This window comes from Haliotis rufescens, unplaced genomic scaffold (genome assembly GCF_023055435.1).
Source record: "Haliotis rufescens isolate VD_foot unplaced genomic scaffold, xgHalRufe1.0.p SCAF_15, whole genome shotgun sequence".
NCBI classification, from domain to species: domain Eukaryota; kingdom Metazoa; phylum Mollusca; class Gastropoda; order Lepetellida; family Haliotidae; genus Haliotis; species Haliotis rufescens.
Genome location: NW_025963835.1, coordinates 10,934,406 through 10,947,289, shown reverse-complemented (window position 1 = coordinate 10,947,289; position 12,884 = coordinate 10,934,406). Strand labels below are relative to the sequence as shown.

Here is a 12,884-nt window from a genome sequence, read left to right as displayed (position 1 = left end):
TTTGTCAGTCTTCTTCGCCCTGAAGGCGGGGAAGTATGTGGTTACTTTGTTTGTGACTAAAAAAGAGTGCCATTTTGGTCCCAGACATGAGCGTTTAAATCGGTACTTGGAGGCCAGTGGCCCAATGGTACAAATGGTATATCGATTTTTCTTGGCGCGGTGAGTGTCTACAAGTCACAGATTTTCATTAGCTTGAGCAATAATCTCATTATGTATGCTATTTTGTTGTGGAATGAGTCGACATAAATGCTGCATGTTTAAACAGTTGTAATTAATATGTAGCAGTTCTTTGAACATTGTTAACATTGCCATTATTCAATATCAATAGGCATAACAATTCTTCTTGACAGTTAGAGCTTACATGGGTTAGAAACAAAGTTTCTGTAAGCCACAGATATAAATCAGCTTAAGCAAAAATCACATAATGTATGGCATTTTGTTATGGGTTGAGGCGACATAATTGTTGCATGTACCTTAAACAGGTGTAACCAATATGAAGTAGTTCTTTGAACATTATCATTACCATTGTTCGGTATCAGAGTTAATTTTTATATATTTTGGTGTTTCCATTCCTTAAGATACTTTTATCTGAGGTCAGTAAACAATGGACAGACTGCAAATATATGGAGCTGCAAACAATATAAATAGATATCTCCGGTAGAATGGCAAGCAATTAAATCTACCAATTTCTGTCATCAATTTACAACTGTCACATCTAATTTTGCAAAATACATTTTTAGTTCACCTAGGATATCACAATTCGGGTAACTTTCAACATGTAAAAGACTTTAAAAATGACAATAAAATCTTTTACAAGTCGACATGTCGTTTAAGTCTGAAGACCAATTTTGTTGTGCTATATCACTTAACCTTTGTTTTATGAGAAACAAAAACATTTTCTGGTTACCTATCTCTTGTGATAACCAGGCATACCCAAATCTATTCGGAATCTTTAAAGTCCACGTATCTTTACCATGTTCGGTCATAGATTTTAACATTAAATAACTGTTCGAGTATCTCTCCGGAGGCATTGATAACGCTTTACACCAAAAGTTTATGCATCTTACCATTACACACTAGAAATAAAGGTTTCCTTCCACATTGTCCCACTACGGCAATAGAAACATCACCCCAAGTAACACTGCATGAAAAGTTGTCATTTAAGTATCTGGGTAATTTTTGTCAAATTTTCTAAAAATTAACATTACCTTGTCCGGAAAAATGAAATTTGATGATTAAAAAACCCAAAGCAGATGACAATAAAACCGATCACCCAAACGCATCACGGCAACGGCAATGGTAACCCGATGCACGTGAGTTCTGAGCAAATTGAAATGCACATGCGTTCCCCCATTTCTTGCCCTATAAAAATCCACCCAGATTGGATAACGTTCAATCGTTATTGAATTGTCCCAACATGCCAAGATTGACAAGAAATCAGCTACACCAAGCCCGTGGACGATTGCAAGCTGGACAAACCGGCCGGCAAGTAGCCGATGCATTTCAAGTCAGCGTAAGGACCATATACAGGCTCCAGCAACGGTACCAGACCACCAAGACTACAGATGACCGACCACGTAGTGGAAGACCAGGGGTCACCACCCAGCGTCTAGATCGTCAGATTGTGCGACAGCATCTTCAAGATCTCTTTGTTACTGCTGCGGAAACTGCTAGACAGACCATGGGGACACACCAGCGATGCATTAGTGCGGACACCGTGCGTCGACGATTGACGATTTAAATCCCATTGAGCACCTGTGGGACGAGATTCAAAGATGGCTGAATGACGTCCGAACAAGGCCGACAACTGCAGCTGAACTGCGTCAGGCGTTCCTCAGAGTGTGGGCTCAAGTGCCTGTGGCCTTCATCAACCGCCTCATCCATTCCATGTATCGACGTTGCACGGCAATCATCAATGCACATGGCGGACACACGAGAAACTGACTTGTGATGCCATTTTCTCAGAGACTAGTGTTGTGTTTCACTTTAAGAACATTTGACACATCAATTTCAACCTTGATGATCAGTTTTACCAAGTTTCATCTTTTTATTATGTCTCAAAGTATGTTTATAGTGTTTGGACAAATAAGGCTTCTGATATATCTATCCATAGTGACGTTTCTTTTGCGGTTCAGTATATTTCCGACTCAACTGTACTAGGACTCGCTCTAAATGTTCTGAGTATTGTGTGCCCCAAATTTCTGATCCACACCACTTGGAGTCTGTAAAATGAGTGAATTAATATGGACATGGTTGAACCAATCGCCTGTCACATTCTGTGACTTAGACATGTTTCGTTGTAGATAATCCATAAAATGTGTTAATTTTGCTTTAAAAAAAAGCTTTACATGTTTAGGGGAACTATGTCTACTTTCGCTAAAGTTAACAGATCAAAATTTTGTAAGCATAAACTATTGCGCATTAAGCGATTATCTCCTTTAGCTATATGCGTATTTATAGCTTTATCACGCACTGCCCTTGCCATTCTATGCATTGTATCTTATTCAAGCTGTAAGCTGGTTTGGGGAGTGATTGCTTATCTCCCAAAAGCTCTAATGCGCAGTATCTTTGCAATGTATCGGATTTTATTCGGGCACCCAGCGTGAAGGAATTCAGGTCAAGCATGTACCGCACATCCAATCCTTCACACCCTTTACACTGCTAGTGAAACATATGGTTTAACACGAATAAATACCAGGCTTCTATAAAGTATGACTCAAATAAATAACATATGTGAAACAGTGGGTTTGATATGAGAGCTTTGTAAGTCTTTCTCTTCATAATCATATGTATGGTGCAAGCTCTGTGTGCAAAGTTGAGCACAACATTGTTTCAAATAGTGCACTGAATGTAATGTGTGATTCATGACGTGGCTTACAGTTGTACATGGTTTACTGCTTTGACAGTTATTTTTATCGGAAAACCATATACCGGAAAATGGTCTCAGTTTCCGGTTCACAGGAAATCAACAGGTAGGTCTATATTTTGCAATTCATTCACAAAGAGTCTGAAAAGCGACAGAAACACGAATTAAACAGTTTTATTAAAGAGAATATTACAACGTCAAAATAGCTTGAATACAGATAAAGTTGTTAGAGTCACACGTTTACAATAATATCTTATAACACAAACAGAGGAGGTGAAATTTGGGTTTAACGTCGCGTCCAAGATTATGCAACATGTTTGTGTGTGGCTGCTTGTACTAGTCCGGACTGATACCGATTTATGGTGCTAGCCCAATGAGATACCATGCCGCAGTTTAACATGAATACCCCACTCAGACACAGTATGCTGACACAAGTTTCAGCTTAGAAGCACATCCCCAAAAGGTCACATACTGTGACTACCCGATCCTCATTTAATCGGCACTTGCCACATCCCCGGGGTACTGGAAACCTATCCTGCACCGGAATCCTAATGTAGCTAGTAATGTTGCAGTCGCAACAATAAATCATGAGAAAACACAAACACATTGTACATTTTTTGTATACGCAGACATGTTAATACTGTTTTCATTTAGCACATACGCAATCAATGCATTCGTGTTTTTCATTGTCGAATTCAAAATATTTTGAAGGAAATACAGTGGAATTGTTTTGCTCTCGGAGATTACAGTCATGTTTATTTAGTAAAATCTGTATAAGTCATCCTGAAGCCTAAGTCATTTTATAAATGAATCATAATTTACATAAACAGTAACCAAACAATTTACCACAAGTAAATGCGTAATCCCCACATAAGACATATGATGATCAGGAAATAGTACATGAAATACTATTGGCATAAATAGTACCACAACAATTTACGACATTGGACGAAGTTGTCCCTACATGAAAAACATAGTGAACAGTACATAATGCTCCAAAACTGATGGATAACACTCAGATCCAATTACACATTTGAGACAAATGTCTATACTAGCGACGCCTTGCTAACAAATGAAAGATTGTTTGCTACAATATCTGGGGAAATACCTGAGCACCATGTGAACACATTATATACTACCTCGCTTCAAGAGTCTATTGAGCAGTGGGGGTAAACCTCTCTGTTCTTGTTCTGGCGCAGATGCTTTCCGTTTCTTTAAAACCGGAGTCAGTGAGACATTGGGAGTCATCTGTCTTACAATTTGTTTAAATGCTTCACAAACCTGGTCGTAGTTAGACGATGATGCCTCAACGTACCCGTGTCGCCATTTTCTTCTGATCAGGTACTCGGCTGATTTGGACGACACAACCTTCTTATCGTCAGGGAGATCCTGCTTATTGGCAACAAAGACGATGGGAACGTTTTTATCCATCTTCAACTCGATGATTTCGTGTCGTAGCCGCTGCATCACCTCAAACGAGTCTTGATCGTCCACTGAATAAACCAGCATAAACGCATCACAGTTAATTATGGAGCTTTTCAGCATTGGAAAGGCTCTGTAAATGCCCGAGGCATCAACTATGTCTAAGTGGAGTCGTGCGTTATGGGTTTTAAAGACCTCTCTTTGAATGTCGTAGATGGACATATCATCCTTTAAATCTTTCTGTCGGAACTGAGAGATGATGGCAGTTTTACCAACGTGTCTTGTGCCAAGTACTGCCACTCTACAGCTCATGGGGGACCTGGTAGGGCTGCGCCTGGTGATGAGACGTCGGAATGCGGATCTCAGAGAAGCCATTCTGTGTCTTTGACAGTCTGTGGAAAGTTCGAGCTCTACACCTACTATTATACCCTTTACGAGTGAGTCATAGAACTGACAGATGTTGTTATTAGAAGTAATGTGTTGAGAACGATGACGTAGGCATTTTCACAAATAAACTTGTTATGGCAACTGTTGCCAGGACGAGACCTGGCTCGTTGCACAAAGCTGTCTCAGATGAACATTTTTCCTCACGAGCATTGACATATTTAGAGGGATATACTGTAATATCTTAATATTCTCGTATGCAAATTGCATGTGAAATGTGATGTTCTTATCAAACTTTGGCGTGACAATCAAAGCCAATAAAATGGAATAAAATATTAACTGTCTGGGGTGATATCAAAAAATAACTGTTTAAAGAGGGCTTTAGCATACCTCCCTAATTCTTCATCGGAACTGCAATTGAATCCCTATTGGAAAAACCTTTCTTCACTCTTTTCAATATATTCCAAGCTTGATAAAACACACATTTAAAAGTTAGATCTTCCATACATATCACACTGAGAGCCAAAATAACTAAACATGTTGGAAAATAAAGTATCAAGTTCCTCTAAGAGTCTAGAGTAATGGTCAAGTTTAGCAGGGCTTTAACATGTTAAATACCCACTAAAGGACAAACTGACCAATTACAAGCAGGTTTTAACTGTTTTACAGAGCTAATCCTAAAAACAGAGACAGCGACCAAAGCTTACTTAAATGGTTTTGTCTTTCCTTTAGAGATACTTTGTCTAGTATTTAGCGTGTGTTTGCTCTCCATCATACGCTCACATGCACAACTCTGTAAGTGAGAGTCTTAACATTTTAGACTATGCAACCGGTGACGCCTATCAGTACTTGTGAAACAAGAGTACAAGATTGTATGGTATACACGGATCACCAAGTGCTCTAAGATGACACATTTCGATGAACAAACATCGCATCTATTAGCCGTGCAAGGATCCCATGCTCATTGGTTCCTCCCGGTTACGATTTTGTTCTAATTCTATGACTGTGTTCGAAGGTTTCACGAAAGTGACAAACGTCTGAGACCTGCATCCCTTCGGGCGTTCATTCCACATTAAGGTTACAGTTGTGACTCAACTGAATTACTTTTTCAAAGTGGCATGAAACCCAAATCACTCACTTCAGTATAATGGTGCGTATAAAATTTGTGTGAATGATCATTCAAAAACAACTGGCGATGCATCGTACGTGTCTCGACTAATTTATAATACTAACACTTACTTAATTTAGAGGAACTTTGAGGTCACCTTGTGTTTACATCGTTCGCTCCGTTCGCCGAGGAACCGGATTTGAAATCCCTGCCTCGATGTGACTGGAATATTGCGTCCTCCTTATGGAGGAGTCGTACACTTTTAATTCACAAGAGTTTGTTTTCAGAGTGTCCATCGGGTATTTTTTTGTCCGAAACATCCCAGAGAATACCGCACGAATATGAAATGGACGTTGGCTTTGAGAACCACTGAATATAACTGAAGATAATACACCTTAGTTTTGTGTTCTCAACGCATTCTAGTTGTCTAACTATCAGTTAACCTTTTCTCACCTCCTTAGTAGGTAGATGTACTATACTCTTCAACGGCGGAAACAAGCAACGATATTCAGTTCTGGAGATCGATGCTCCTAAAGTCAATCAAAGGTTTGTCTGGAACAGACTCGATTATTTACAGACCGCCGTCAAAATGCTGGAATTTTGTTGAGTACGACGTAAAAACAACAAACAAATTAACAAATTATAGTTTTAATTTAAAAGTATCATGTTGGCAGTTGTAGCGGAATAAATGTCCAGTCTCCAAACAAAATACCAGGCCAATTCAGAATAGCAAATGGTCTGTCCCTTTACACGTTTTAGAGTCACTATCACATACACATAGTGTACACAATTCCAAATTTACGAATCTACAATTACAAGATGGCTATCATATTTAAATCTTATTACTTGCCCGTGAAACGATCACCCGTTTAATAAACATACAGCTGTATTACACATTGTGTTAAACCAAAACGCGTGCTTATGTACTCTCGGAACACGTTTCATGAACAAATATTGAAAGCTCTCAACATCCCTTGGCTTATTCAACGACATTGCGTGTGGAGATGATAGACCACTGAGATGAGCCTATGCACACTCGATGACCCTAGCAACCTTGTTGCTAAACTCGCTCCCTGGTAAAACCATTATTATGAAACTCTAACGATTAGTATCTTTTGTTACTAAATTACACATATTATGTAATATTACCCTTCAGATTACTGTAGGTACAAAGATATATTAAAAAACTTACATTTTTGTCGATTTGGCGGACATATACTCGGCGGAGGTCTGACGGTCTATGTCACGTGGTCAGTTCACTCTCATTAAGCAAAAAGTATTTCAAGTGGATGAAACTGCTTGGTTTTCAGAGTTGCGGAATGATGCTAATAACCCTAATGGTATTAAGCTGAGGTCCTATAGATTGCTTAAGAAGGATCTAGCGCCTGAGCCCTATGTCTTATCAAATTATATCCATAGAAACACCAGAAAATATTTGGCACTTTAAGGCAGTGGCAGCCTCCCCATTAACTTTCAAAAAATGAGGTACAGTCATCCCACTGTCCCCCTTCAGGATAGAACTTGCCCTTTTTGTTTTAACTCAGTAGAGACTGAGGTCCACTTCTTAATTGATTGTAGCTTGTATGATGATTTACGTTATGATGTTATGAACGCTATTTGTGAATGTATACCAGATACTTCGATAGATTTTATTACCTTCTACGTCACATCTATCAAATCCCTCTATCTCTCTCTATTTCTCTCAATATATATATATATATATATATATATATATATATATATATATTATATAGTTGAATAAAATAAATCAACTAAAAATACTGATGCCCAAAATATAACATACACGTGGGGGATATGTCGCCAGACGTGTTTTAGACGTGGTATGTGGACCTATTTGAAGTAAGGGAACTTACACTGTGAAGCGTATCAAATCACAGATGGTCTCCCTGTCTTCCCAAGTGATGTACAGAGAGCGACAGAAGACATACCTATGGAGCTGACATACACCCTGTATGTGAGACTAGCGTCTCCCTGTCTGAACCTGTCTTTACAACTGATCTACATAGTATCTGTAGTAGTCTGAAAGTCGACATATTTGCCTCCGGCACAGCTGAGGTGTTCTTTGACCTGAACAGTTACACAAGAGAGTGACATTGGTGGTTTCATTTTGCAGAAATCAAAGTTTGACTTAACGCGGGCATGTAACAATTCACATCGCCTAGGTTATACAAAGCATTTAATTCTTTTAAAGGTAAGACATAGTTGATTCTGGTATTGATATTATGTATGTATGTGCGTGTGCTAGTGCGTGTGCTAGTGCGTGTACCTGTACATGTGTGTTAAACTCAAGTTTAAAAAGAGGAGCCATTTAACCCCAAACATTTCACACAAATGAACTGACCCGTGAAGATCCAGGGGTAGAAAAGATCTTCAGCAACCCATGCTTGCCGTAAAAGGCGACTATGCTTGTTGTAAGAGGCGACTAACGGGATCGGGTGGTCAGGCTCGCTGACGTGGTTGATGCATGTCATAGTATCCCAATTGAGTGGTCGATGGTCATGATATCTCAATTATGATTCTAGGTTTGTCAGCACCATTCCCGTGCTCTAAGGTTTCACCAAAGAGTTCGGCTCGGAATCTTTAAGTGGGGTATTCATGTTAAACATCGGCATGGTATCTAAGTTGGCTAGCACTATAAAATCGGCATTAGTCCGGCCTAGTACAAGTACACACACACTCACACACGTGAGTCGCTACATAAGTGCAATAATCTTGGATGCGACGTTAAAACCCATTTCACCTCACCCTTATAGTTGCTGTAACATTATAATGCATGGTTAATAATACAACAACCTAGCATACAAGGATTAACATATACCCACAGGCAAATGCATATACACACAGATTATGTAAACAAGAACATATATTTAAGAGCTATTACTGTAAATAAATGTCTATGTTGTCACTCTGGTTCGTATTATTGTTGAAAGTATGTTGTTTGTAATGTGCTTTGGAGAGTATGTTCTTAGTGTCTGATTCTTTGCAGGCTCACGTGAAACAAAACAAATGTGTACCATGTGTGAATCATTGTCATCTTGCTCATGCTGTCAACCACTGGTGTTCATAGCTCTGACACCATAATTATACACCGTGATACATTTCAAATATTGCCGATTATGGCGTACAATCATGTGCCCACAATCATGTTCTCCATTGTTTGATCCCGTGGGAGAGTATGAGCCTCGGGGCATGCTTTGTCTATCATGGCGTAGGGTCGTCCGTCCCCGCACTTAATGAACCCTTTGTGACCCTCAGTCTTTCTTCCATAATGATGGCAAGCATGAGTCAGTAGCCAGAATGCTGCACATGCTTTGAACCTCATATAGTTTCGGAGTCTTTATGGCATGACTATGGAATGAAAGTGATTGGGTACAAAGCTGTTTTTGCATGCAAGGAACGTCGTGGGTGTGGGCGTGGGCGTGGGCGTGGGCGAGGGCGTGGGCGTGGGCATGGGCGTGGGCGTGGGCGTGGGCGTGGGCGTAGTTGTTGGCACGGGTGTGAGAGTGCTCGTGGGCGTGGGCGTGGGCGCGGGCGTGGGCGTGGGCGTGGGTGTTGGCTCGGGCGCGTGCGTGGGCGTGGGCGTGGGCGTGGGCGTGGGCGTGGGCGTGGGCGTGGGCGTAGAAGTGGATTTGATTGAGGAGGGTTTGTTTTGTTGGTTTGTTTGTTGTTTAACTTTGCACTAAGTACTAGTCCGGTTCTATGACGGCAGTCTGTAAATAATCGAGTCTGGACCAGAAAATCCCGTAATTGACATCATGAGTATCGATCCACGCAATTGGGATACAATGACGTGCATCAACCAAGTCAGGAAGCCTGACCACCCGATCCCGTTAGTCGCCTCTTACGACAAGCATGGGTTGCTGAAGACGTATTCTACTCCGGATATATGTAGAGGTAGTTCCTTTTATTCAGCTCATTCATGTTAGTTTCATACTATTTATTGATTATTGTTTTATGAGTTAGCAGTAGATTCCATTTAACGCGATGTGCTGGAACCATCAATAATATGTCGAGTTATCTGTAGTTCAAGACAAGCCGATAAAAGGCCAAAGTGAGTGCGTTAAAATTTTACATCGCATCATCAATTTTGGATCCACATAGCAATGCAAAAGGCCATAGGGTCGAAAAGAAATGTGTCGGGGCTGTTAAGGACGAGGTAGCATAAGGCCTTAGGGTCGACAAGAAATGTGTCGGGGCTGTTAAGGACGAGGTAGCATAAGGCCTTAGGGTCGACAAGAAATGTGTCGGGGCTGTTAAGGACGATGTAGCATAAGGCCTTAGGGTCGACAAGAAATGTGTCGGGGCTGTTAAGGACGAGGTAGCATAAGGCCTTAGGGTCGACAAGAAATGTGTCGGGGCTGTTAAGGACGAGGTAGTATAAAGCCCATTTTGGCTCAGAAGATTTTCATAACTTACGAAGTGAACAAAATCATTATGTATTCATACGATTGAGCACAAGTGAAATTTTGAACATTTTAACGCTTTTGTGTTTTGTACTTATAACAATACCGAATGAATAGGTGAGGCTAAAATATGTCCAAAAGGTTAATTTTAGACGGTTTTTGAAGTGTTGACATGCATAAACATGTCATAGCAAAATAATCTAAAATTTTACTTTTCCGCCATTTGGACATGCCCGAAAACGCTTTTTAGGTCTCCCTGAAATAGTGATTACACAAATGACCCAGTGGTCGTCCTAGCAGAGTTCACCCCTTAGCCGGCCGCCCCAGTGTTTGCAGGTGTTCAGGTTTATCTCGACTACGACCTTTGGTGGTCAGTTTGGGTCAGCCTAGGCGTTACTCCCTCATTCAGCTGAAGCCCTGATGTAACTGACATTGTTTTAGGAGAGGTAAATCCCCTACTTACTCACTACTAACTCACGCAGTAACTGCGTCCTGCGCCGCGACTGCATCTGCTTCATTATTCATCAGATCAACGTGACATTTTATTCCGGGACAAACCGCTTGATGGTTACGGAAAGGGGCGAGTGGTGACGAATGCGTGACATTTAATTCATCTACGTAATTGTTTCTGATCTTGAAATATGCATCAACTCAACTAACTGAAAAAAGGATGACATGTTTCGTTGATTGCGAGACATAAACCTAAACAACGAATAGTCATGTGTTGACAGAAAATACTTATTAAATCAAATGTATTTTGCTTTGATTTGTTTTTTGTAAAAACAACAACAAAATATTAACATGGATTAAAATAATCAGTATGCTTGTGTGTATTCAAGATCCGTCACTACAGTCATAATAGTGGCCCATTATTCAAAGGCGCCTCAGCTGGGTCCCATTGGTGTACCAGAATCCTATGGCCTTGGGTTCGATTCGCCATAATTATATTTCTATGTTTCTGAGCACCATAGCCATGCGCTGATGTCATCGGAATGGTAAACGTCTAAGATCTGCATGACCTCGGGACTTCCTCCCATGTCAAGGTGACACACCTGGACATTACTCCAACATGAAGCTGACACACCTGGACATTACCCCCCTATGAAGCTGACACACCTGGACATTACCCCAACACCAAGCTGACACACCTGGACATTACTCCCACATGAAGCTGACACACCTGGACATTACCCCCACACCAAGCTGACACACCTGGACATAACGTCCACATCAAGCTTACACACCTGGACATTACCCCCACACCTAGCTGACACACCTGGACATTACTCCCACATCAAGCTGACACACCTGGACATTACTCCAACATGAAGCTGTAACACCTGGACATTACTCCCACATGAAGCTGACACACCTGGACATTACTCCCACATCAAGGTGGCACACCTGGACATTACTCCCACATCAAGGTGGCACACCTGGACATTACCCCCACATCAAGCTTACACACCTGGACTTTGCTCCTACATCAAGGTAGCATGCCTTAATGTAACTGAAATACTGTTCAAAGCAGCGTGTCAAGCGTGTATGATCCATGAGCACATAATACTACTATTCCTAAAATCAAAGTCAAAGGTTGAAATTTAACAAACTTTCCCCATAATATTTATACCATTCAAACTGTTCTTGCATGACACAACAACGCAGGCGCACCACGTCACTTATTTGCTCATCCCCAGGGATACATAACAGCTGTAACATTTAAGGTTACATGTGGGAGCAAAATACCTATGCATTTACGTCAGTCATACAAATACAAGACTAGACCTTCTGTTTACTTATACAATAAATATTTTTAATATGCCAAGGCGTATTCAGTCAGTGAAGCGTTAAGGAGTACAACGACATCTGTCAGCAGGATGCATAACTCGACCTGGGCCCAGCTCTACATGTACAGCCGTGTGATAATGAAGACATTTGAAAATACAGGTATCCCTTATGTCGCCTTCCTCCTCTGTCTCATCAATCCATGTTTGTCAACTGACGCCAACAAATATTTGACAATCCAAGGGAGAGGCCGGCTTGTGGAGGCCTTGCTTGAAGGAAACGGGGACTACGCCGACTGTGCTGTCTTCGGGGACAGGTAGGAAATGTGACTCACAACTTTTACAATATTATCCTATGTAATATATGTCCTAGCTCCTCCATAGCCCTCGTACAGTTGCTTGAACATGTACATGCATAATTCAACATATAGTAACTATTGTAGTTCCTGCCTGTTTCTTTTGTACATTATAACACCAGGTATTTTAAATATTTATAATTTCCTCGTCACATGGAATATATTTGTCCTGGCTTAGTACGTGTACTGTTTCAAGCCATGAACACATATAACAATCGTATTCGAATTATCGTCTTCACGTCACAATTTGTTGAACTGAAATGCAAATAGTTTAATACTTAAAATCGATATTTTGTATTCATGAATTCATTGATAAAATAGCTTTGAGGTAAATCTTGTCATGCCGTTCACAGCCTTGTCCCATGGCTGTTCTGTTTAACTTCTCTTTGAAATATTGTCAGTCCTTCTGTCATAAACACGTATCTTATGTACACTTGAACAGTGACTTTATATCATATTCACGTGTGTAGAAACTATCAATGCTATGTTCATTGTACAAAGGCAAATGTAAGAAGAGATATCAGAAATCAAAATGACTTT

General features: G+C 40.6%; 2 protein-coding genes across 2 annotated transcripts in view; one reads left to right on the top strand and one right to left on the bottom strand.

Moving 5' to 3' along the window:
- Window positions 1-3,030: 3,030 nt before the first annotated feature.
- LOC124110400 (ras-related protein Rap-2a-like) lies at window positions 3,031-4,615 on the bottom strand. The gene has a single exon (XM_046469752.1). The coding sequence runs from the start codon at window positions 4,598-4,600 to the stop codon at window positions 3,995-3,997; it is 606 nt and encodes a 201-aa protein (XP_046325708.1). The 5' UTR covers window positions 4,601-4,615; the 3' UTR covers window positions 3,031-3,994.
- A 7,416-nt stretch (window positions 4,616-12,031) lies between these two features.
- LOC124110419 (phospholipase A2 hemilipin-like) overlaps window positions 12,032-12,884 on the top strand; it is an 11,650-nt gene continuing 10,797 nt past the window's right edge. Inside the window, exon 1 of the mRNA XM_046469776.2 lies at window positions 12,032-12,305. Coding sequence (XP_046325732.1) covers window positions 12,082-12,305 — 224 coding nt within the window. The 5' untranslated portion in view covers window positions 12,032-12,081. The remainder of the gene's footprint in view (window positions 12,306-12,884) is intronic.